This window comes from Pinus tabuliformis, chromosome 1_2 (genome assembly GCF_031772625.1).
Source record: "Pinus tabuliformis cultivar Carrire ecotype Pingquan chromosome 1_2, CPIR1, whole genome shotgun sequence".
Lineage (NCBI taxonomy): Eukaryota > Viridiplantae > Streptophyta > Pinopsida > Pinales > Pinaceae > Pinus > Pinus tabuliformis.
This window is the reverse complement of record NC_142298.1, coordinates 523685273-523711984: the sequence shown is the minus strand read 5'-3', so window position 1 is coordinate 523711984 and position 26712 is coordinate 523685273. Positions and strand designations below refer to the sequence as shown.

The 26712-nt window shown below is 36.5% G+C and overlaps 1 protein-coding gene across 4 annotated transcripts in view; it reads right to left on the bottom strand.

Annotated features, from left to right (window-relative positions):
• The window catches only part of LOC149206639 (protein NRT1/ PTR FAMILY 4.3-like), a 264923-nt gene extending 238853 nt beyond the window's left edge, over positions 1-26070 (bottom strand). Inside the window, exons 1-4 of one of the 4 annotated variants that reach the window (XM_089393761.1) lie at positions 25719-26070; positions 25020-25237; positions 24413-24856; positions 23891-23982 (exon numbers count right to left, since the gene is read on the bottom strand). In XM_089393761.1, the coding sequence (XP_089249887.1) occupies positions 23891-23982; positions 24413-24856; positions 25020-25237; positions 25719-25929 (965 nt within the window). In that variant the 5' untranslated portion in view covers positions 25930-26070. The remainder of the gene's footprint in view (positions 1-23890; positions 23983-24412; positions 24857-25019; positions 25238-25718) is intronic. The other 3 variants (XM_089393759.1, XM_089393758.1, XM_089393760.1) reach the window with 3 other exon arrangements.
• Positions 26071-26712: the final 642 nt, after the last annotated feature.

The window sequence follows — 26712 nt, the reverse complement described above, 5'->3', positions numbered from 1 at the left end:
AATACTAAAAAAAAATTCTAAGGGTTTGAAGATGGAATTCATCAAACCTTGAAATGTTGAAGGCGGTTTGGTCAAAACACATGACTAAAAATTTATAATGACCCTCATGATTTCTAAATGTTGTTTTCAGAATGTCTTTAGTCTTCATTCTAATTTGATGGTATCATGAGTGAAGAACCATCTTGATGAAGTAAATTGATCCATTTAATTCATCCAAAAATTCATCAATGATAGGAATGGGAAATTTATATTTAATAATGAACTAGTTGAGCTCCCTATAATCCAGACACATATGCCATGATCCATCCTTCTTGTGCACCAATACTACAGTAGCAGAGAAAGAACTTTGACTAGGTTGAATTCAAAGATAATTTTAGGGGCGAATGTTCGCCCTTTGGCGAAATTAAGGGGTTTTAAATTTTTAGTGGGCAAATATTTTGTATCATAGTACATTTTTACAAATCACCTCAAATAGCCCACCTTATTTTAAGGGAGAGGGTAAAAAAGGTAAATTTAGCCCTTGAAATTAGGACTTACAACCTTCCATTCGCCCATTTTCAAGAATAGGTTTTATTTAAGTGAATCCTATGGGCCAAATACCATATTTATAAAAGAGGTATGGTAAATTAATAAAAATATAAATAAATGAGAGGTATGGTAAATAAATAAAACATTTTTTATATTTACTCCATAAGTCACCTAATATACATGTAAGGGTGTAAACAAATAAAAAGATAAGTAAAGTGGAGGTATGGTAAATAAATAAAACGTCTTTTTATACTTACTCAAAAGGTATGGTAAATAAATAAAAATATAAATAAACTAGACGTATCGTAAATAAATAAAACCTCTTTTTATATTTAGTCCATAACCCTCGTTCTATTTATGAAGGCTCAAGAAAGAGGTTTTATTTAAGTGAATCCTATGGGCCAAATACCATATTTGTAAAAGAGGTATGGTAAATTAATAAAAATATAAATTGTTAGGTAAACTTGACTTGAGATAGAGTCAAAATTGACCAAGTTAAATAGTGATGGTTTTGGGGCACATGGTATTGTGCACCCATGGTATTCTGCCCGTGGTATTATATGTAATGGAGCTTATAAAAAGCTGGAAGGACTTCATTGTAAGGAAAGGCCTGGAGGTGAGTGGTGAAGGCTCACTTGGTCAGATTGGCCAGGGTTTTGGCCACTGCTAATGAGATCTTATTAGGTTGGGTTTTTCTCTGGATTTGGGGTTTTCCCGAATAAACATGCGTGTTTATGTGTTTATGGTTGTTGCTGTTTTTTTCTTATATTTATTCCTCTCAGTAATTATTTATGTCATGCAGTAAATTTCTTAACAACTGGTATCAGACCCAGATATTGGCTTCAAAGGGATTCTTTGATGCCAGGGGTTTATAGTGGCTGATGAGATCAATGCAGCCATTTTACAGATCTAGGTCTAGAAAATAATGGTGGAACAATTGTACGTGGAAGAACCTCGAGGAGAATTTGCGATATTTACTGGTTTGGAACATGTTGACGAATTGTTCGGGATTCATGCGGCTATTTAAGGAAGGTTGAGAAATACCTTTGGTGATATTAAAATTCAAGGCTGATTTTGTAGGGAGCTTTTTCATAGAGAACCGATAAGGGATATTCCCTATGTGTTCTATGCTGTGTTGAAAGATGGAGTAGGTGTGGGCTGCATGCAGGTCATCAGAAGAAAATTGTTCACGCAACTTCGAAAATTGTTCGTTTTCTGCTACGTGAGGCGCCACCAATGCTGGAGTCTATGAGGTTCTCCCAATTGGAGTGGTTTGATAGAATTTTTTGAGCAAATCAAATTGAAAGAGGATGGACCAAAGCATCAATAAACAAAAGAAAAAAATTAATGAAGTCAAAATTATTGCATGTAAATGGGCATACTACTGTAAGACCTGATAAGGCATGTGTACCCCTCGGTGATCACCGGTAAAGTCTGGGTTAAACCTAGGTGATAGAGGGGATGTCGGGTTAACAATACCCCAGGTAAAAACTCTGAGGGGGGTAAGAGCTAGAGTGAGCGGGATTGTCTCACTTAGCAGGTTGGAGTTAGTCAAGGAACCCCAAGTCAAGTTTAAGAGGGGAATATTGTTAGGTAAACTTGACTCAGGATAGAGTCAAAGTTGATCAGGTTAAACAGTGATGGTTTTGGGCACATGGTATTGTGCACCCATGGAGTTAGTCAAGGAACCCCAAGTCAAGTTTAAGGGGGAAATATTGTTAGGTAAACTTGACTCAGGATAGAGTCAAAGTTGACCAGGTTAAATAGTGATGGTTTTGGGGCACATGGTATTGTGCACCCATGGTATTTTGCCCATGATATTCTATGTAATGAAGCTTATAAAAGGCTGGAAGGACTTCATTGTAATGCAAGACCTGGAGGTGAGTGGTGTAGGTTCGTTTTGGCCAATGCTAATGAAATCTTATTAGGTTGGATTTTACCCCGGATTTGGGGTTTTCCTGGATAAACATGTGTATTTATGTGTTTATGGTTATTGCTGGTTAATTTTATATTTATTCCTCTCAATATTTATTTATGTTATGCAGTAAATTTCTTAAGGTAAACAAATAAAACATTTTTTTATATTTACTCCATAAGTCACCTTATATTTACGAACACTCAAACAATGGGTTATATTGAGGTGAAACCTATGGCCAAAATACTATGGGACAAATACCATGGACTAGATTGTTATTAATACCATGCAAAAAACCATTATTAACCCTAATATTAGAATTAATAAAAATAAAAATGGCACATGGTATTGACCCATGGTATTCACCAAAATGGCACATGGTATTGACCCATGGTATTCACCTGGAATGTAGGCTATTTAAATGGGGGAATTAAACCATCATGTAGCCTATGCTAAGATTCACTAGGACTTTACAAAGTTTTATTATTTAGTGAAAGACTCGCCAAGATCTTACAAGATTTTATAATGGAGTAAAATATTCGCCATGACTGGTGAGAGATTCGCCAAAAAATTATATATACATATTATATTATTGATAAAATCGCCTTTCATTTTTCCTATATACCATGGAGATTCGCCCATTTATTATATTTATAAATTTAGGGGGGGTTCTTAAAATTTTCCCTGGTTGAATTATATTAGCCTCTAGCATTTCTGCAACTATCCATTCAATTTCACTCTTTTGGGCATACGAATATCGGTAAGGTCTGATGTTCGGAGGAACACTTCATGGATTCAAATGAATAGCGTGATCATGATCATGAATAGGTGGGAGGCCTTTGGGAGTCTCAGATACCTTGGAATGATTGTCCAAGACTTTTTAGAGATATGGAGAAATATATGATTTCAATGCTTAAACCTATAGTGAGCATAATTGTGCAATTAAGTTGCATTAATCCACTACACATTAATGCAAGGATCTTAGTAATAATTTCAACCATTGCAAAATTGATGGTCACATTGAGGAGAATTATTGGAATTACATCCATAACTAAACCCAAAGAACCATAAGAATGATGGGAATAAGAGGAATATTCTTGTCACATATTTGAGCAATTAGGCAGAAAGAATCTATGATGTGGGTAAGAATATTGTTTACATCTAAGTGAAAAAGGAGGTGAATCTAAGTAGTATTTATCACTAGGAAGAGAATGAGATGACCAAACTCTTCGAAATTAACACCCATGAAATAAGACCGTGATCGATGTCATTTTCAACTTAGGTTTAGGAGATAATATCATCATAACATATCTAGTCAATAATCTTAGGTTGGAGGTTCATGGCCATCTTATCCCATATCCATTGGGATGGGTAAATAAGGATGTGAATTCAATGAAACAAAACAATGTAGAACAAAATTTTATATTAGTGTTGATTATAGCAATGAAGTAGAATTGAATGTAGTACCACTTGATGTATGTGGATACATATTTGGGAGTTCCTACATCTACATGTGATATGAAATCTTAATGTGGAGAGCCAAATAATACTACCTCATCAAGTATGTAAAATTATTCATCATCAATGCATAGAAGCTAAGCCCAAGTTTTCACTGGTAAGTGCCAACCAAGACAAGAAATAAATTAGTTGTAGTAAGAAAGTTTTATTATGCTTAAGAGAAAATTAATATAGTGAGTAGTTAATAAGGGAAAATTACCCTTTTATGTGTGTAATAAAGATCAGAAACAACAATTGAAAGAGTTAATACATGAATAAATGGGATTGTTTCGGGAGACAAAGGGGGTTTCGCCCAAGAAGGAGGTGGAGAAAAAAATCAATTATTGCCAGACTTTCCATTACCAAATTTGGGTTGTACATATATTCCATTTTGGACTCAAGTGAAGTGAATAAGAAGTTATATCAACTACTTGAGTAGGATGTGATTTCACCAAGTACCTCACCTTGTGGGTCACCCATCAAAGTTGTTCCAAATAAGGATGGCACTTGGTGAATGTTCATCGACTATAGAAAATTAAACAATATTACACTTAATAACTTTTCCTCTCCACACATAAGTGATGATATAGTAGTTTTAGAAAGTGAAATACTTCACCAATATATATTTAAAATAAGTGTATCACTAGGTTCAAGTTGAAGAAGAAGACATTCAGAATACCACCTTCAAATATAGACAAGGTTTGTAAGAGTGTTTAGACATTCCTTTTGGTTTATGAAATGCACCAACTATTTCCATGAGAATGATGAGACTAATGGATGATGTACTATGCCCTTATCTATATTCATTTATTATTTTTTATTTGGATTATATAGTAGATGCCAATTATACTTAGGAGGACAACATATCAAACTTGATACAAGCCTTAGAGACTTGGGAAAATCACCAACTACTATAAAAGCTCAAAAAAAATGATTTTTCAGGTTATTCAATAGTGTATTTAGGGTATGTTATTGGTGGAGGGGAGCTTAAGATAGATCCTACAAATATCAAGGCCATCGTGAAGTATATAGTGTCTCAAAATGTATCTAAAGTTAGGAGTCAAATTGGAGAAGCACAACGCTTAAAGAAATTCATTCAACAATAGCTACACCACTTCACACTATAATAGCGAGTCGCAAGAAGTTTTAGTGGGGAAAGATTTAGCATAAGGATTTTGATGAGTTGAAGAGAAAAAATATCCAAGCACCAATTCTTTCCTCACCAACTTGCAACATCCATTTGAAATGGATATGGGTGAGTGGGTATGCCATGGTAGCATTCTTAATGCAAGGAGGAAGTACTATATGATACAATTTACAAATATTTCATGGGGAAATTCTCAACTTCCCTACCTTTTACAAGGAGTTCTATGCTCTGGTACAACTTGTCATTAGTGTATTTAGGATATGTGATTTGTGGATGGGAGCATAAGATAGATCCTACAAATATCAATGGAAACATGAAGTAGCTAGTGTCTTAAAATGTATCTAAAGTTAGGAGTTTAATTGGAGGAGCACAACACTTGAATAAATTCATTCAAAAATGTTGATGGGAAAAGATCTGCTGGAAGGAAGGCATTAAGGCATCCCTCATCAATCTAGCATGAGTGTAACCCGTAGGCCAATAATGTGGAAGGAATCAGACGAAGAAATATGTAGTAACCAAATCGAAGCACATTTCTGGCATACGCAAGATGTAGCTAGTGCATGATAGAAACCCTCTGAACCAACCAAGAATGAAAGATGACACAAAGGTGAGGAATCCACCAATAGGGTCAAATGGAAACCAAGGTAATGCACGAATCCCAATGTGTGAAAATGAAATCTAACGTCGAACACAAGGGAAACCACTTAGTCAAAAACCCATGATACTGATCGATGTTGGGCACAAGGTGACCTATCAATAATGAAAATAGGGCTAGGGTGTGGCTCTAGGTCTACTCTTAGAGAAATTTGTCGTAGTCGATAAGAGAAAGACTCGCCCGCAGGAAATCAATGGAGACCTTCTCAAATCATCACGAGTGAAGGACCAAATAGCTTATGTGATAGTGAATATGACTCTAACAACCAAGGATGGTCGATTGAAAATAAGTCAAGAGACACTGGGAAAGGCCAACTCAGGTTTACTTCCCTTGAACAAAATCATGACTCAAATGTGACAATACGACATCATATGACAACTTTGTATAAGTTTGTCATGCAAGAGGCACAAACAAACTCTCCATATGATTAGAAGAGATAACCAACGGGAGGAGTACTAACTCAATAACAAGTTTAAGGCTCTCCTAAGTCAAATTAAAGCCCATCCCAATGGAGGAAAGACTTCATTTTGAGTGCTTTGTTCAATGGCAACACAACTGACTCTAGTTGCCATCAATCATGGAAGTAATGTCCCATTCTGTTAGCTCCCTATAATACTAGTGATTCCCCCATTAATATTATAGTTGTATCCCTTATTTATATTGTTGTGCCCCTATTGTCCCCATATTGTTATTACTATGCCCCATAGAATCCCTCTATTGTTATTCGTGTGCCCTTATATTATTATTGTTAGGTTGGCTTGGTTATATTGTTACCCCTTAGACTCCTATATATAGAACGGAGGTTTTGTCATTTGAATCATCAAAGAATTGTTCATATATATAATGTAAAGGAGGTTGTCCCCTCGAAGAGGCTGAATTCTAAGATTTTGATCTATCTTTTCTATCTTTTTGTGAGCTGGTTTCATAACATTTGGTATCAAAGCTTTGGATTCTAGGGTTTCGCTGCTCAAAATGGGTCATCGTGGAATTTTCACTATAACTTTTTTTCTGGATGTTTCAGAAGTGAAAAATAAAACCCATTTGAGATGAAATCGCACTGAACCTTGGGTTTGAATTTCAGAGCTTTTTGAGCTATATTTACGGAGATATGATCTTAGGAAGTTGGTCTTTTTGCAGACTCCTGAATTACATTCCAAACAAGTGACGTGGGGAAAATCGTCATAACTTTCTCTCTGAGCATCAGATTGAAATTTTGTAAGAAGGTATAGAAATAGGAAGGAAAGTAGTTTCTATTATATATTTTTTAGATCCAAAGGTCGAAACAGTGACATGTGGCACTTCATACAAGTTCTTTCTCTGCTCCAGTAGTATTGGTGCACAAGAAGGATGGATCATGGCGGATGTGTCCGAATTATAGGGAGCTCAACAAGCTCACTATTAAAGATAAGTTTCCCATTCCTGTCATTAATGAATTATTGGATCAATTGCATGGATCAATTTACTTCACCAAGTTAGATCTTCGTTCAGGATATCATCAAATTAGAATGAAGACTCAAGACATTCCGAAAACAGCATTTAGAACGCATGAGCGTCACTATGATTTTTTGGTCATGCCCTTTGGCCTTACCAATGCACCTTCTACATTTCAAGGTTTGATGAATTCCATTTCAAACCCTTCCTTAGAAAATTTGTGTTAGTATTTTTTGATGATATACTAATCTACAACAAGTCCTGGAAGGATCATGTTGAACACATTGACAGGGTGCTACAACTATTGGAGGAGAAACAATTATATGCAAAAATATCCTAATGTTTCTTTGGAGTACAAGAGGTGGAATATCTGGGTCATATTGTATCTCATGAAGGAGTTAAGGTAGACCCTAGCAAAATTAAATCCATTAAGGAATGGGAAATCCCCACATCCATAAAGCATTTGCGAGGATTTCTCGGGTTGACAGGGTATTATCGCAAGTTTGTTAAGAATTATGGGAAAATATCATCACCTCTAACAACATTTTTGAAGAAAGATGCATTTTCATGGACTCCAAAAGCAACAAAGGCCTTCGAAGATCTTAAAGAGGCAATGTGCCAAGCACCGATTTTAACTACACCAGACTTCACAAAAACCTTTATTGTGGAATGTGATGCTTTTGGAAATGGAATTGGCGGTGTTTTAATGCAAGATGAAAGACCCATTACTTTCGAAAGTTTTCCAATCAAGGGAAAGTATTTACACAAAGCTATTTATGAGAAGGAAATGTTGGCAATACTACATGCACTTAAGAAATGGTGACCCTACCTAATACGAAGACACTTCAAGGTAAAAATCGATCATGATAGCCTTAAATACTTTTTAGAACAAAGATTATCCTCTGAAGAACAACAAAAATGGGTCACAAAGATGTTGGGTTATGACTTTGAAATCATATACAAAAAGGGGAAGAAAAATGTTGTGGCAGATGCACTCTCAAGAAAGGATGAGGATGTGGAAGCATTCTTGTGCGCCATTTCTATTATCCAACTAGATTGGATAAATGAAACAAGGGAGGAATGGAAGAATGACGAAGAAGTGTGGGAACTTATTCGAAAGTTACAACATGATTACAGTACATCTGATACATTTATCTAGAAAAATGATTCGTTATGGTACAAAGATCGCTTTTACCTCTGTAAGAATTCCCAACTCAAACAAAATATTCTTCTGGAATTGCACGCTTCTCCCTTAGGAGGGCACTCAGGATTTTTAAAAACTTACCACAGGGTTAAGAAGGAATTTTTTTGGGATGGCCTTAAATCGGATATTCAAAAGTTTGTGGTAGAATGTTTGGTATGCCAACAAAATAAAGATGAAACAATTAAGACACCGGGTCTATTACAAACTTTATCCATTCCAAGCCAACGTTGGGAGGAGGTTTCAATGGATTTTATCACAAGTTTACCCAAGTCTGAGGGAAAGAGTGTCATCATGGTGGTAGTGGATAGACTTACCAAGTATTCACACTTTTGTGCATTATCACATCCATTTAAAGCCAGTACAGTTTCTACGACATTTATGGAAAGAATTCAAAAGCTACATGGAAACCCAAAATTTATTGTAAGTGACAAAGATCCCATTTTTACAGGAAATTTTTGGACAGAATTATTTCCTTGTCTTGGTACTCAATTAGCTCATAGCTCATCTTATCATCCTCAATCTGATGGGAAAATGGAGATAGTAAACAAATGTTTGGAAGGATATCTTCATTGCTTTGTATCTAATAAACAAACACAATGGGTCAAATGGTTTCCTTTGGCTGAGTGGTGGTATAACACTTCCTTCCATACTGAAACAAAAATGACCCAATTTATGGCACTTTATGGATATCAGCCACCATCCATCACATCATATTTAAGAGAAAATTCTAAGGTTCAAGAAGTGGAACATCACATCGAGCATCAACAACAAGTTCTCCAACTCTTAAAGGATAACCTCGTGTTGGCGCAGAATAGAATGAAACAACAGGTAGATCAACATCACAGTGAAAGAAGTTTTGATGTAGGTGATTGGGTATTCCTACGGCTACAACCATATCAACAAATGTCCCTTAAGCAAGCTAAGAAGGATAACAAATTGTCACCAAAGTATTATGGTCCATACAAGGTGTTGCAAAAGATTGGTACTATGGCATACAAATTGGAGCTTCCTGCAGCTTCTCAAGTGCTCCCAGTTCAAACAATATTGGCAGAACTTGACGAGGAAGGAAAAATTATATTGGAACTGGAAGCAGTCATAAAAATAAGAACTTGACAACTACAAAATCAATCCATTTCAGAGTATCTCATCAAGTGGAAGAACTTATTTGCTGAAGATTCCACATGGGAGGATGAGAATTTTATATAGAAGCATCTAGAACTACTCAAGCATTGAGGACAACACTTTTTTGAAGGAGAGGGGCATGTTAGGCCTCTATAATACTAGTGATGCCCCCATTAATATTGTAGTTGTATCCCTTATTAATATTGTTTTGCCCCTATTGTCCCCATATTGTTATTACTATGCCCCATAGAATCCCTCTATTGTTATTTTTGTGCCCTTATATTATTGTTGTTAGGTCGGCTTGGTTATATTGTGGCCCCTTAGACTCCTATATATAGAAAGTAGGTTTTGTCATTTGAATCATCCAAGAATTGTTCATTTATATAATGTAAAGGAGGTTGCCCCCTCGAAGAGGCTGAATTCTAAGGCGTTGATCTATATTTTCTATCTTTTTGTGAGTTGGTTTCATAACATATTCCCACTCTTTCTGGAATATTTTTTTTTTCTTTTTTATATTTAGAAAGTATGAAAAAGGAATAAAAGAATGCCTATGGTACAATGGAAAGAACGAGTGTCCAAACATAAACGTGCTAGTTCCTAGGAGGGGAACGTTCCTATTCTCAATGCAGGGTGGCGAAACTGATCAATGAGACTCAAAAGAATGTTCTTTCCATGGGTAAAAATGTGTCAAGTTTCAGAGGCTAAGTGATTGCAAGGTTGATTTCGCAAAAGACATGGTGAAAAGGTGGCTTAAACATGAGTCCAAGTGAAGCTGGCTTAAGGCCAAAAGGTGCAAATGGTATATATGAAATGCAGTAGTAAAACTCAACACAAAGGAACCTCTAGGGTATAAAGCTCGAAAAATAGTGAAGAAGTAAGAGAATGAATCTTCAACGTACAATTCATGTTGGGACTAAATAGGACTCCCGATCCTATATAATATAGCAACATGGGAAACATATGCTAGCAAGGATCTAACTAAGATGCCCATGTAAAGCTTGGATCTACCATCATGTCATGATTTTATAAGTCAGCGAGTGAAAATGGTTTAAGAACCAAGACATGATGGGGTCGACCCTATGGCCAAAAATATCGCATTATGGTAGTTAGTATGCAAAATGCAGTGGAAAATGATATTCCCTAATGTCTATTCCAGTGAAAAAATGATACCTACCATGGTGGGTCTACAGTCATGGAATTGAAGAAATCTCTCAAAATATCCAAAGTATCCTAAAAAAATGACCCATCCCAACACTCCAAGCCAAAAAGGTCATAAATCTCATAAAGTTTTAAAAAGAAAAAATGAACTTTAGAAAAAGTGATTTTCATATGTCAACTTATATAAAGGATTTTTGACTCCCAATTCTTCATTTGTGCTATGATCAAGTGAGTGAAGGAGCTCTAGAGAAAAAACCAAGAAAGATTAATCCATCAAATTCATCCATTCATTCAGCTTTCAATCCTCTAGGTAACCTTTTAACTAATTTTTTGATAAGTTTTACTACCTTTTAAATGTTTTTGTCGAGAAATTCACCATGGGAAATTAGTTTAAAAATTATTCTCTACATACATGTGGGTTGGACACATCTGAACCACGTATAGAAAATCCCTACATGTGACTATGTGAATACCAAACCCGCATGTGTGCGAATTTAAAATTTGAAACACGGTTTTTAATGATCTTAAACACATTTTTTTTACAGAATGTCAATTACTTGGCGAGAAAGTAAGCATAGTGTGATTAATAATGAAGTGATGGAAGATCCAAATGCATTAGATTCCTTACAAGGATGTGGATTATCAAAATTTTTCAAAATGCCAAATATGAAGGCAAATACTAAATTGCTTGAGATGTTTATCCACTACTGGGATCCAGAAGAAGATGCTTTTATTATTCACCAAATGCATCTGAGGATAGAAATAGAGGATATATAAATCGTCACTGGTCTTCAGTAGAGAGGAGAGAGGGTCAACTCAACAGGAAAAACAAGAGGTAGCCTCACTGTGGAGGACTACATATGCATCTACTACCCAGGAAACATTGAGAATATTGGAACCCAAATTCCAATCAAACATGTAGAGAGCTTAGCCCTGAGAATCCTTCTATTTACCATTTCCAGAGTAAATGGTTCAGCTTCTCTACATCAGCCTTCCAGAGTTTCGATGAGTCTAGCAGTGGAGTGTCTCACGACAGTTTTTGATTGGTGCACACCCCTCTTAGCCAATATGAAAAAACAACTTACATTTATTTAAAAGGGTCAGACAAAGAACTTTGGATATGGAACCATATTGTGCTCCTTTTTCTTTGAGAGAGTACCAGGGCTTCGACCCAAGGTATTGCCCACCATCAACAGCCCAAGGGATCCATGTATGGGAAAATGGGCTTATCTAATGAAGGTACTAGGGGGCAGTGAGGTCCCTAGAAATACTTTTCATGACAAGGTCTTCTCCTGGTGGGAACAACAAGTTATAGCAATCGAGGAATACCCCTATGCTAGCATGGACTTCAGAGGAGATCCATATCCAATGTTGCCACGTGATGTAGCATGAGGAGAAATAGGTACAAATGTTTTTAATTTTTTAGATTTTAATATTTTTTGGATTTTAAGTATAAATGAACTAAAAATATCTTTTTTGAGACAAATACTTAAAAAATTGTTTGATCATGACACATATTTTGGACTAGTAAGACCTGAGGGTCTACCGCGACACAGGCGTCATAGAAGAGGTGTAAAGGGAGCTAAAATAGACACTGAGAGGACCATCCATTCTGTCTAGAGAAACTTGGTGAGGGTGACTCACCAGATACCTATGGTAGCTATAGAAGACCTTCCAGAGGAGATGCAAAGATGTGTCGTAGGAGTGCCACGCGATTGGGTGCAGTTATTCCGATGGGTGGAAAATTCCATCATCTTCTTCCGTGCTGCTCACCCTGGGCAGGACCCGTAGATGGATGACCAAATCTTTTTTATTAAACATGATTATGGGCATAAACCCTAATTTTGTAGGACATTTTTGTCCCAATATTGTATATTATTTTGAATATAAAACTCTATGTATGTATCAACGGTTTACTATGATGATCATATATATATAGATGACTCTTCAATTATTTTTTATTTTTAATGTGATGAATGATTTATGTGCCAATATAATGCTTGATTAGCGATATAATATGCAAATGAATTTTCTGATCGTGGAATATGAATAAATGTGATATAAATAAATGATTGCTATAATAAATGCACTCTCAGAAATTGGCAATATAAATCAGGATCTCTCACACCATAGATGTTATTTAATTGAGATACCACCAATTGTGAATCCAAGTAAACTATTGATGAATCAATACCAAGAGATATTGCCTTAGATAGTAAATTAATGACAATAGTATATTCGACAACATTATTTGAAGCAGGACTGGTACATACGCCTCTTTAAACCAACAGCTAGCCAGATGGATAATAAATCACCTAATCCATGCAACCAAGGTTCCGGGTGTGTCTACTAGCACCATTGATGAACCCTAGATATATCAAATCATCCATTAAAATCTGCTAAAGCAGATCAAAAAATATTGACATCACTACGGAACCAATAGATAGATATGCACAACTATACAATAATTACAAACAAGAAAATGCTAGGTTGAAGCCTAAGAAAAATATTTTTTAAGATAGAGCCCATTTCTAGGCTCCGCCAACTCATTTCCCTCAAAATAAATTAACTCATAAGCTCCGTCTTTCAAAACCTTTTTGATAATGAAGGGACCGTACCACATAGATTTAAATTTTCCTACCCCCAAGGCGTCTTTGTCTTAGTCATAGACAAGGACAAGGTGGCCTGAAGAGAAAACTCTAGGACGGACAACCTTATCATACTGGGTTTTTACTCCCTTTTTATGGGCTTGGTTGATTATGGTTTCATCTTGACACTGCTCATCAAGATGTTCCAATTGAATGAAGCGTTATTCGATACTAGAAGTATCTAAAAGAAGTTGAAAAGCTAATTTAAGGGAAGGAATTTCACATTCCACAGGAAAAATTGATTCCAACCCATAAACTAGTTGAAAAGGATTAAAACCAGTAGCAGTCTTAGCTGACATTCGGTATGCCCAAAGTGTTGGATATAACATAATGTGCCAATTCGATCGATCTTTGTTAATCGTCCTTTTCAGGATGATTTTTAGGGATCTATTCACGGCTGCAACCTACCCATTGGCCCAAGGATAATAAGGAGATCAATTCTCCTACAGAAAACCCAACTTAAGAGCCAATTCGGACATCATCTGATTTTGGAAATGACTGCCATGGTCAATGAAAATCTCTTTAGGAATACCAAACTGGGAAATGACTTGATTGAAGAAAAATAGGGTTGTTGTTTCACCATCATTCTTGAAAGTAGGCATAGCCTCAGGCCACTTAGTAAAGTAGTCGACAACTACGATGATATACTTGTCATTTTCTGCCGAAGGCAGATTTCAATTAGTGAAATCAATACCCCACTTTCTGGATGGACCGACGATGATCACAATGAAGAGCGGAGCTGGATGCATATGCATTTTCTGAGTATAAAATTGAAAAGGGTGGCATCTCTTGAAAATTGATTCCATAGGAAAAATTGATTCCAACCCATAAACTAGTTGAAAAGGAGTAAAACCAATAGTAGTATTAACTGACATTCGATATGCCCAAAGTGCCAGATATAACATAATGTGCCAATTGGATCGAGCTTTGTTAATCATCCCTTGCATGATTATTTTTAGGGATTTATTCACGGCTTCAACTTGCCCATTGGCCTGAGTATAATAAAGAGATGAATGCTTCTACTGGAAACCCAACTTAAGAGGCAATTCAAACATCATCTGAAACTAGAAATGACTCCCATGGTGAGTGAAAATCTCTCTAGGACTACCAAACTGGGAAATGACTTGATTGAAGAGAAACAAGGCTACTATTTCACCATCATTCTTGAAAGTAGGCATAGCCTTGGCCCACTTAGTAAAGTAGTCGACAACTATGATGATATACTTGTGATTTCCCGCCGAAGGTGGATTGCAAGTAGTGAAATCAAGACCCCACTTCGTGAGTGGACCGACAGTGATCACAGGGAATACTAGAGCTGGATGCACACATATTTTCTAAGTATAAAATTGAGAAGTGTGGCATCCCTTGACCACTTCAATACAATCCATGAAGATCGAAGGCCAAAAGTAGCCTGCACGCAAAATATTTTGGGTTATTGCAAGCCCAGATAGATGACCACCAAAAGCTCCATTGTGGCAATCACTAAGCACATACTCAACTTCTTCTAAGGTTAAAAAACATCTAAGGATTGAATCAACCCTATGACTCTATAAAGTGTCACCTATAATAACATAGATTTTAGCCACGTGACATAACTTTCTATGTTCATCATTCAAAAAGGTGAGCAAAAACTTCAAAGTTTGGAGATATATAATGCTATCTCCATACCAAGGATCTTGTGAGGAAATAAGGAAAAGATGTTCATCAGGAAAAGATTCCTCATAAACTATTTCTTCCTCACAAGGCAATTCTGAGATCAATTCTGCAAATATTAAGGATTTCTTAGACTTAGCTGACATGAATTCGAGATCAAACTCTTGTAAAATGAAAATCCATCTATTGTATTTTCCCACAATCACTCTCCGGCTGAGAAAAAGTTGAAATGGATTGACGAATGCTAAGATGAAAGTTTTTTGAAGCAGAATATAATGTCTAAGTCACTGGACAACATGGAAAACTACCAAATCTAATTTCTCAATGGGAGAATAACACAATTCAGGGCTCACCAAAAGATTATGTGCTCACCAAAAGAATCATCTTCCTGAACCAGAACCATACCAATAGTTGATTCTACGGCTACGAGATATAAAAGGAAGTCCCTGTTATAATCAAGTGGACTCAACAAAGGAGCAAAGGTTAATGATTTTTTCAAAGAATCAAATGAGCATTGTGTGAAATCATCCCATAGAAATGGGACCCCTTTCTTAAGAAATCTCATAAATCCTTTAGTAATCTCGGCATAATTAGCTATAAATCTCCTTAAGGAATTGGATTTTCCTTGAAGACTCTAAAGTTGGCGAATAGAGGATGCGGGAGGCAACTGATGTATTTCCTCAACCTTGAAAGGATATACTCGAATCCCTTCAGTAGAAATGATGAACCCCAACAACCGACCAGACGTGACGGTGAAAACACACTTATTTAGATTCAACTAATTTTATAAAAGCGACATTGTTAAAAAATTAATCGAATATGTTCAGGATGATCTATTCTCTTTCGAAAATGAGCAGTTAAATCATCCAAGTAAGCTTCGATAACATGCTTGATATCACGAAAATCATATGACATGGCCCATTGAAAGGTAGCTTTAGCATTTTTAAGGGCAAAAGGCATCTTCTTATATGCAAATGTATGCCAGGGGCAAATAAAAGTTGTCTTATGTTGATCTTCTGGATGAATAATGATTTGATTATAACCAAAAAATCTGTCCATAAATGAGAAAATATCATTACCCACACATTCATCGATAATTTGATCAATAAAGGGTTTGGGGTAATTATCTTTAGGACAAGCCTTGTTTAAGTCCCTAAATTCAATGCATACATGGATCGTTCCTTGCTTCTTGTCAACAGGGAATAGATTCAAGACCCACTCAGTTAAAGGAATGGGGTATATAAAATCTGCCTTCAACAACTTTTCCACCTCATCTTTGATAACTTCTACTTTTCTATAGTTTACCTGCTGAAGCTTCTGACGAATAGGTTTTTCATTTTCATAAGTCTTGATCTCATGCTGGACTATAGATGGACCTATCCCAGGCATTTCCTCATAAGACCAAGTGAACATGTCTCGAAACTCTTGAAATAGATCAGTATAAGTTTGAATATATTCAGGGGAACAATCAGCTCCAACGAAGAAATTTTTTATAACATTGGGATCCCTAGAGATATTCACTGGAATAGTTTGTGAAATGATAGACATCTTACCTTTGGCCGAAAACTATTCTAGAGCGAAAGTATTTAAAACTATGTGAACATTGCTAGTAGATAAAGGACTGGACAAGATTGATTCTACTTCTTGCAAATTAGGGAGGAAATATGACCGATGATGCAAATCATCCCATGGTCTCTCAACACCCATCATTTCTTCTAGAGTTGCTTCTTTGGATGGAAAAATAGCATCTAGGCAATCCATAAAGAAGTTAAATCTAGAGTACAAGCTGGAGCCACATCTCCTTCCAGCTCCTCTGGTGAAAAAGGAGTAGGATTGGAGTCTACAACATTAACTATAGATTGGTAAGAAATTTTAGTTACAGACATAGGAAATTCCATTCCACCCACTTGCCCCTCATTTAATGTGGTGGTAGAAGAGGGTAAGGGCCAAGGATCCCAAAAATAACGATTTCTAAAGAACTTTCTTCGAGAAGGTGCCTTGGAAGATGAAATAGCATTAATTCTAGCAATAGGAGTAGGAAAATCAAAGGTACCCATTAAGGAAGATTACTTTCCAACTCCTATATTCTCAATAGGTTGCTTCGGATTGTTCACTAAGGGAATAGTAGATTCAGAAGATGCATTGGATTCACTCAGAGAATAATCCATCTGATCAACCGTTACAATTCTCCCTTCATGAGGAAAACAAAGGATGCAGAATAACGATGATACAATAGCATCCATCTCATAAATCCAATTTCTTCCCAAAAGGATATTGTAATCCAAATTTGCATCAACTATTTCTACTTCAATATTTACAACCTTACCCCCAACACAGATGGGAAAGGCTGGAATAATCTTATGTGACCTATGAGAATGACCATCAAATGTTATTAAGAGACTAGTTGATGGAACAGCCTGAGGTGATCCAATAACCTTCCAACATGATATGGACATTACACATGTGGAAGCTCCCTCATCAACTACGGTTCGAAAGATATGGGTGTTTCGCTATGTAGACTTGATTGGAAAATCCATATGATGTGGGAGTCTCTTCTTGATATTTGACATGCCAAATGTAAGAACAAGATTGTTCTTTGGATCAACCTCTCCGGTCGCAATGAGTAATGCACTCCTTTGTGTTGGGCATGACTGGAGTACCTCTAATGCTAACATGGCACAATGACTCTGAGCCAAATCTTCTACAATAGAGTAGTTCTGAGCTACCTTGGCATTGGGGTTAATTGTCGAACATTTTGCAGAGCCTTTCGGCATCCGAGATATAGACTCAATTGCGGGCCTCTCGATATGGAGTGGCTCTGAAACACCATGAGTATTCTTAGCCTTAGACGATTATGGTTCACCATAATCACGTGACCTTGTAGCAACGTTAATATGTGAACTCATAATATAAACATTTTATGGACTTTCCACTTCTTGGTTGCCCCCTATGGGGGTACCAGTAGTAGCATTTGCGCCAGCAAACAACTGCTACCCTTGGGAAAATGGGTTAGTTAGTATATCCTGGGAGCTAGAAGATCCTTGCTGAACCAACAAGCAGTAAGAATCTTGAATCTTAGGGAAAATATGACTCAAATGGTCACCATTGCATAACTTGCATGAAAAATTTACTCTATTTTTGGACTCCTTTTTACCCCCCCCCCCAGCATCACTACCAGACTTATTTGCATTACCCTTCCCATCTTTATTCTTTTTCCTACCACGTCCTTTCCTCTTCCCATCGGATTGTTGGTTTCCTTTTGGATTAGAAGTTTGAATGACATTGATAAACGAAGGTTGAGCAGGCATGAGCACTGATGGCGATGCTTGAATAGAAGAAGCAGTTTGTAAAGACAATTGTGGCAATTGATTTAGCAGGTTAGTCATGCTATTATCAATTGATATGACTAGCTCATCGACATGGGTACCTGGCTTCGGCTTGGCTAGATCAACCTTAGATCTAGGAGCATGAGGAAATTTTTTCTCAAGAATCCTAAATAGAGAATATATGAGTTCTATTTGTTGGGCTCTAAAAATAGCCCGTTCTTCGGTGAATACACTAGAAAGTGATACATCCTTAGATATTTTAGGTTGCAAATATTTGAGAAACCACTCAAGAAGGAATTATTGTGGAATATCAGATTTAATAAGTCTCTTCCTTCATCTCCATTCCTAGATGTGATCAGAAATGTGGGTTTCCTGGTCTTGGTGGAAATTAGCTAGGAGCTTAGTTCTAGCATCATTACGAACAAGCAATTGAAAATGGTTTTAAAATATGGTAGCCAAGTCACCCAACTAAGCGAAGGTGCCCCATCGGAGTGCAATATATCATTTAGCCGCATTCCCAGTTAGGGTACATTGAAATAAGCTCTACCTGATTGAATCATCTATCAGGGAGTTCGATGAACACCATAAATGGAAAGTGTTTATATGGTCACTTGAATCTTCACCAGTCTTCCCTTCAAATTTGGGTATGTCCGATGGAATTTTGGTTGGAAACGAAGGCCAAGCTGGGTTGTAGTGGATCAGATAATTAGTCAACTTTGATAGATTTAGCAAGTTTAAAGTTACCAGGAAAGGTAAGCGTGTAGGACATTGGCGATTCCACCCATTCTTTGAAGAATTTCTGACATTCTGAAAGGAATACCCTGGATTTGTGAAGGAACTAGATTGCCTAAAGTAATTCGTAGAAATACTTAAACCATAAGAAAAACCTTGTGGCCCAGAAAAAATCTGAGATTGTCCAAATCCTATCGAAAAATTTCTATATCTAGTGAAATTGCCCCCTAGAGAGGTACTAAACGAAATAGAGAGCCCTTGGTAAGGGTTCCATGTATTAGCAAAGGGAGAAAAACTCTGAAATTAACTCACAGAGGAGTACGACATATTTCGTTGTTGGCTGAAAGAGAATTGATTCCTAGCTCCCAAGTTGCTAACAACTAGGTTAGTCCATCCTTGGAAAGGATTATAACTTTGACCAATGGAGGGAAAAGGTATTGATCCTAAATATGGGTCAGAATGTGGTATATGACTACTCCCAAAAGGAAAACCCTTAAAAGAAGCTAGCCACTTGCCGTGGAAGTCATAAACATGGAAGTAGTGGATGGAAAACTTAACGGAACCGAAGGAATTGTGCTGGTAGGCATTCCAAAGGGAAAAGAAACAGTGTTGGAGGAAAAAGCTTGGGTGCCCCCACTCGAAGATGGAATGGAGGTAGAGCCAAAAATTGCAGTGCTAGGAGTGATTGGAGGTATGGAAATTGTACCTCCTCCTTGTACTGATAAAGGAGTTTGTACACAAGTAGCACTCATAATTGAAACCATGCTCCTAGCAGTGGCCATCGGAGGAAAATATTGATATAGACGAGGGCTCGAAGGCCTGTGGGTTGGAGTCCCAACGTATAATAGAATGTTCGTATAATCGGGAGGCAGAGGAGACAAAGGAGTCAAAGGAGACTAGGGAGTTCTTCAACCTCTATAATGTCTTCCAATTGGAAGAGAACTCTAGAAAGGACTAGAGTGTTCCTCTCCAAATCTCAACTGACATTAGGTCTATTATGTGAATCAATAGCTTGAACCGGAGGATCAATCTTCATTGCGTCTACTGCCACTGATTAGAAATCACCGGAAGAATTGCTCCTACACCTTCTGAAAGAAGGCTAAACACTCGTAGATGAAAGCCCACAAAGCCTCCTAGACCGACGAAGTAGTCGATCAACCACTTTTAATTATTTTAAGAGATCTAATTAAAGACTCAAAAAAAATTATAAAGCTAGGCCAATTAGGAGAAAGGAGCACTTTCTAACAAAGTACCTAGAATATACAGTCAATCAACCAACTTCCAATTATTTTTGCTCCGGGTGATGAGGACCGGACACCAAAATACAAGAAAGCAGAATCAAGGACCTTCCAAAAATAGTCTGGGGTAATAACGACCCAGGAATACCAGCAAAGATGATGGAAATAGTTACACTGGCCTCAAAACAAAAGCCTTTGCTGGTGCAAGCACCTAAGCTTTGCAAGGGAACCCTCCAGAAGTACTAATGAACATGATGCAACATCTTCCTCAAGTGTCGCGGGATTTCCCTCTACAACGACCTATGTGGTCCCAAGGAATAACAATTATGGACACCAGTTCGTATCAAAAGCCGAGTGGAACAATATCAGGGTGGGATCCAACAAGTAGGAGAGGGGGTATGAGACTAAAAAAGACTACTAAACTTCAAAAACAAAAAAAAAGCATAAAGAGTCCCAAAATTCGCAAGTTATGCACATCATTAATATAATGAAACTTGAAACAATAAAGGACTACAGACTTTCTTAGATTGATTTGAACAATAGAATAAAGGACTTCAACAAACCAAAAGAACGTTAATAAAGACTTTCAAGATTGCCAAAGAGGCACTCAAAAACCATGAAAAACAAAACAGGTCAACCAAAAAAGGAAAGGAAAGTAAAGCAATCTGAAATTGGGTTATGAACAAAACTACAATTAGTTTCCTATTTCGTAAAGTCAGAACAACCAAGAACTTCCACAAGAAGCCTTGAACCCAAGACCCAAACTGAAACCTTACTAAAAAAGAAAACCCTATGTTAACTAGGTTTTTCAACAAGAAGAAGATTAGAAATTGAAAACTTGCAAGAAAGAAAAGCTTCACTGATAGTGAATGACCAGAAAATGGCAAAAAGTAGTAGGCAACAATCTTAACTGGGCCAAAGATTTTGAAAAATTAATTCAAAATAAGGTATACACGACTGTGTAAAGACAAAGAAGCGTGTATACACAACTAAAACAGAGGAAACTCATGTATACGTGAGTCTATTTGAAGAAACTAGCGTGCATACACTACTGTATCCTCTGAGAAATGCGTATACAAAGATCAATCAAGAAAACAAAAAATCCAATCCTGATCCAAAAGATCAGACTTGATGCCTAGGAAGCAAACAGGTTACATATACTATAAAAGAAAGAAACCAATCAAATAGGCCCTGATCAAGAAGAAACAACCCAATCCAGGAAAAACAAGAATGTGTTTTCCCCTAGAGTTGTCAATTCTGTTATGGGTAGAATCACCTTAAGGTCTTGGGTTGAGGACCACAACAAAGAAGAGGGCATACGACATAAAGAGACATCCAAACAGGTTGTCCTAATACTTAAACTATTGAAGTAGGAAGAAAAGGTATTACCCAGAGGTCCTACGTTTGAGGTTGTTCCCGTAGGGTCCAAACCCTCTGCTTCTTCCAATGCTTTAGAACCTGCAACTCATTCAAGAAAAGCATATACAACAACAGTAATAGAAAGCATGCTTATGATATAGGTGTTAGCTCTATATGCATGTAAGAAAATAAGCATTAACATAAGATTTTATAAGCAAATCATACAATAGATTAATGCATAAGGACCATAAACATCAAGAAGAAGACACCACCTCTTTATTGATGTAAACTAAAGAAAGTATGAAAGAACTACGACCTGAGTCATCCACTAGTTGCAAGCGAAACCATCCTCCGAATCCGTCCTTCCCAGGCCTCAGCAATCCTCCTCCATAGGTATACACAAGGATGTCATGAAGGGATGAAGGACAGCTCAAGAAGGAAACATAGGTTTCCTATGACTTGGGAGTGCAGAAGGCACATGGATTTCTTTAGACTTGATCAGGGATGTAATCAACTAGAGTATCGATATCTAATCTTTTCTCCTCCCTTAGGCCTTCCCATGTAGGTGTATTTATACTTCTCCAAATTACTTTTTTTAGTTGGAAAACAGATGGGCCACAAGATACACTAGGTGAGTAACAGGTAAAACCCATAAAAGTTGTCCGAATTTAAGGAGATTATATATATTTTTAATGTTTTAACACATATACATGGTTTGGGTATAGACTGCCCATGTGTACACGACTTTTATACAAGGAAAAACATCATATGTGATTTAAAACATGGTTTTTTAGAATTTGGACCAAGTCTGGAAAGGAAGTGTTGCCCTAGGCAATATCACAGAGCATCAAATCTACCAAGGGTGGTAAATGGTGCTATAACAATCCTGCAAGTAATCAACACCACAAACCGAGAGACAAACTCACCAAATAGGTCCTCCTTGCCTCCACACTAGCACGCTAGCTCCCTTAGATATGCAGCTCTATCTCTCAAGGAAACCACACTAAAAAATAGAGAACCCCTCTCCAAAACTCATGCTCCTTGCCCCATGTGTACTTGTCTCAAATCTGCTATCTAAATTAGAAGTTATTTCTTTAATGGATGAGGCACCTTAGATGTGAAGAAATGACCTCCAAGTTCTCTTATATTTATACCTTTCCTCAAGGGCTTCAACGAACTGTCTAGTGAGCTTATTTACCTCAAGCTGACCTGGCTTGTTCACAAAATAACGCACCAACTATACATAAAAATTCATATCTCATGATAGAGACCTTTTATTTCGATGTTATTGGTTTCACCTGGCTGTTGTAGAGATCCTCTATCATCTCCATCGGTCAAACCATTAATCCTCATCACAGTTTCACACCCACATGCTTGGGTGCACAGGCCACAGGGTTGGGTTGTTAGCCCACAAGTCACTTTTGTGTGCCAATTCCTCCAAAACCCACTAGCCGAGGGTTTCGAGTATGTCCCAAGCTACAAATCTTAACACAAAATAAGTCTAATTAGACTCCCTTCGAGGATTGTTGGATTCACTTTCCTATAACTAGCATGACTTTGATAAGTGTTAAGTCCTCGTAGAAAGAGGTGGGATAGTGAAGGAATTTATTGAGCATGTTCTATGGCTTTGATTATTGTTGGTTTCTTGCCAAATGAGCTAAGTTTTTAATTTATTATTTAGTTGTATTTTATTTAACTTAACCCAAGAAAAATCGAATCTTGTATCTCAAGATTTACATAGTACTTCATAACACCACGATTGCCAATTAGCTCAAATTATAAATCTTAAAAAAATATACCAATTTTATCTATAAAAAAATAATATAATATACCTTATTGTTAAAAATTATCTCAAAACTACACAACTATAAATACACCCTTATCCATAAATTAAAAGTACTCTACTTCTAGGCCCTTTCCATAATTAATATTTCAAACCACACAACAAAGAGTGTAATTAAATTACTTTGCATCTACCGAAAATAAATCCATATTCAACATTAAGATGTGAATTATCTCATTGTGAGAACTCTTACTCCAGATTAAATGAATGTATGCTAGTTATTTTAATACTCATGATATTCGACCTTGTAAATTATGCTAGTTATTTTAATGCTCGCGATATTCGACCTTGTAAATGGCAGACCAGTGTTTGACTGTAATTTGAATTGTGTGCTTGTCATATTTCGTTGAGAGTATATAGGTGCTATGTTTGTGCTACTCATAATGCAAATCTACGATTTCGAACAACAATGGAGTTTTGTGGAATTACCACACCTGAGAATAACCTTATGCTGAGGAGCTGCGTATTCTCCTTTCTGTGGTTCTGTGGCCTTGGAGTCTCGGTTCCTGAACGCTGCCACTAAGACCTGATTTTCACATCACAGATCATGTCACTATATATATTTGTCATTTTTATTCTTATTTTAATTACTCGATTGCACAGATTTTGGAAATATTTTAAATTTTGAAAGTTATATTATTAAGATTGTAGAATTAGGAAATATCCTAGAATCTTACTGACAGCAGCCAGATCTGTTTGACTTGGTTGTTGTACGTTGGATTTTTAAATATTTTTAAAATATAATTAGTCCCAGAGATCTTGGAATTTTATGGACAGCAGCGAGGTTTGTTTGACCTAATTGTTAGGCTTAAAAATTCTTAAATATTCCCAAAATCTAATAACTTCCAGAAATTCTGACAATAACTAGATCAATCATTTAACTTTTCTAACATCAAACTCCAAAATATTCTATCATTAAAATAAAAAAATCTATTTACAATTAAGAATTTACGTACCTTCAGTATACGAGTCAATGGGCTGCCCCTGGGTACCTTATTTCTGTAGAGAGACTTACCAGAAATGAAAGTAACACAGGCCACCAGCATTACCATGGCAGAAATGCCAAAGCCCCAGTACCTGCCGATGTTGTCCTGTACCCACACTACAAGCGTGAGGGCAATAAGAGAACCCAAGCATCCTACAAAATAAGCCCAGTTGAACAAATTGGACATTTTTTTCTTCTGCTCCGGGATTCGTTGATCAAACTGGTCCGCTCCATGAGCCAGCAAATTGGACTTCATAAACCCACTTCCCAGAGCTATAATGTACAGAGCCAAAAGGAGCAGGGCTTTCTGTCTACCACTTGCCTTCTGGCATTGGTTACTCAGGGAATTCTTTCTAGAGCACTTGGGTGGCTTTAGGGAAGGGAAATATGCCTGGCCTGTGAGCAATATGTATCCCTGGAGCCCCACATACAATAAAACAACATTGAGTTACTAAATTATAGAGAACACACACAACAAAATAACATTGAGTTACTAGTTATAAGTTTAATTACATTCCAACATCTTTAGAAAGCAAAAAATGAACCATTAAATTGTAAGGAGGGCTAAAGAAATGAACCATTAATTCTACAGTTGAGAAGATAGCCATGGTGATAAAACGATTAACATAGGAATCGGACACAAAACCCCCAGGGAGAGCAAGCAGATAGGCTGTTCCAGCGTAACTTGTGACCATATTAGCTGATTCTGCAACTGAGAAATGCATATCTTTATAAAGATATCTTATCAGATTGTTCTGCACCGCCGTCATGGCCATAACGTCGAGTGCCTGCACCACTTTACAAAGTGCACTCGATTTCATTAGGGTATTTAAGGATTAATCAACCCTTAGAGATATTATTTTTGGGATTAATGGTATAGAGTAAGTTATTAAACTATAATCATATTTATGAGTAATAGTTTCAATGGATTGTTGTGAGTATTATTTTTAATTGATCATGGTGAGCATCTTGCAACATAATTAGTATTATTCTCAACTGAGATTGTAATTATCACTAGAAAACAATGAATGTTACGGGGACTATTCAAAATCATAAAAAATTTAATTAATTGAAAATAATAAATAAATTTAAATTCCAAAAATAAAATTTACAATACTAAATTAAAATAATATCTAATAATAATATCTAATATAATGCACTGCTAAAATCTATATTTAATAAAAACTAACCCTACCCACTAAGCCAAAACAAAACATATTCATCTTAACCCATTTATTGAATTCGACTAGGTACAGAAAGGATGAATTCATGCATACCCAGGATAAAAGCAGCAGCCTTCAGGCCACCGGACTTGTTTGAATCACAAGGCCTCCCTCGACAGTCCACGAAATCCGGATCTTCTATTTCTGCACTTCTCTGCAAACTGCCATCGATTTGTATAGCTGTAGTTGTCTCCATTGAAGAACTTCTGTGCTTTCCCTGGACTTCCAGCCCAATAAAGTGAGACTCCACAAGTTCTCTACACATTTCAAATTTAAGCAAGCAATAACTCCACAATCAACTACCAGAATCTCACTTTCAGCCGGCAGGATATTTTGGAATTTTATTCGATGTTAGTAAGCAACTATTACTGAAATTAAACTCTATACTGTTAATTGACTGCTATGTCAATGATTTCAGTGTAGTTGAATTAGTTATTTGTGTGAAAATGAAATGTTATGTATAGAGTAGAAGTTCAAATTTTCTAATTTATTTGCGAAGAGTTTGTTAGAGATTTTTTTGTTTTTTTAATTGCGAATCATTATAAAATGAAAATTAAGTGAATTGGTATCACTATGAAATGAAAATTAAATATGATGTGACAAGAGGTTATGCATTCAAATCTCCTAAATAACCATGTCTGAAAGAACATAAATAAATAACTAAAAACTATAATAATAGGGGACTAATAAACCCTATTTCAAAAAAAAAAATTACCCATTCCTTTAATTCAAAAACAAACCAAACTTCGATAGTTGATGATATGGCAAAGAATTACAGATGGCAGAGATGGAAATACAGGGAGATTCTTCACCATGCATATAGTTGTGATTCCTCTTACTCCAAGGTTTATTTCTCATCAACCTTCCATTTTCTCCACATGGACCTACATCTTTTAGATAGATATTGTTTTTGCTTTATCAAGTCCATTATCGGACATCCTCCACACAGGAGAGGGTCACTTTTTCTTCCACTTTATTAAATAAAGATTATTAGTACAACTAATCTTCAAGTGCATCGATGCTCTTGCTTTTTCCCTTGGTAATGATG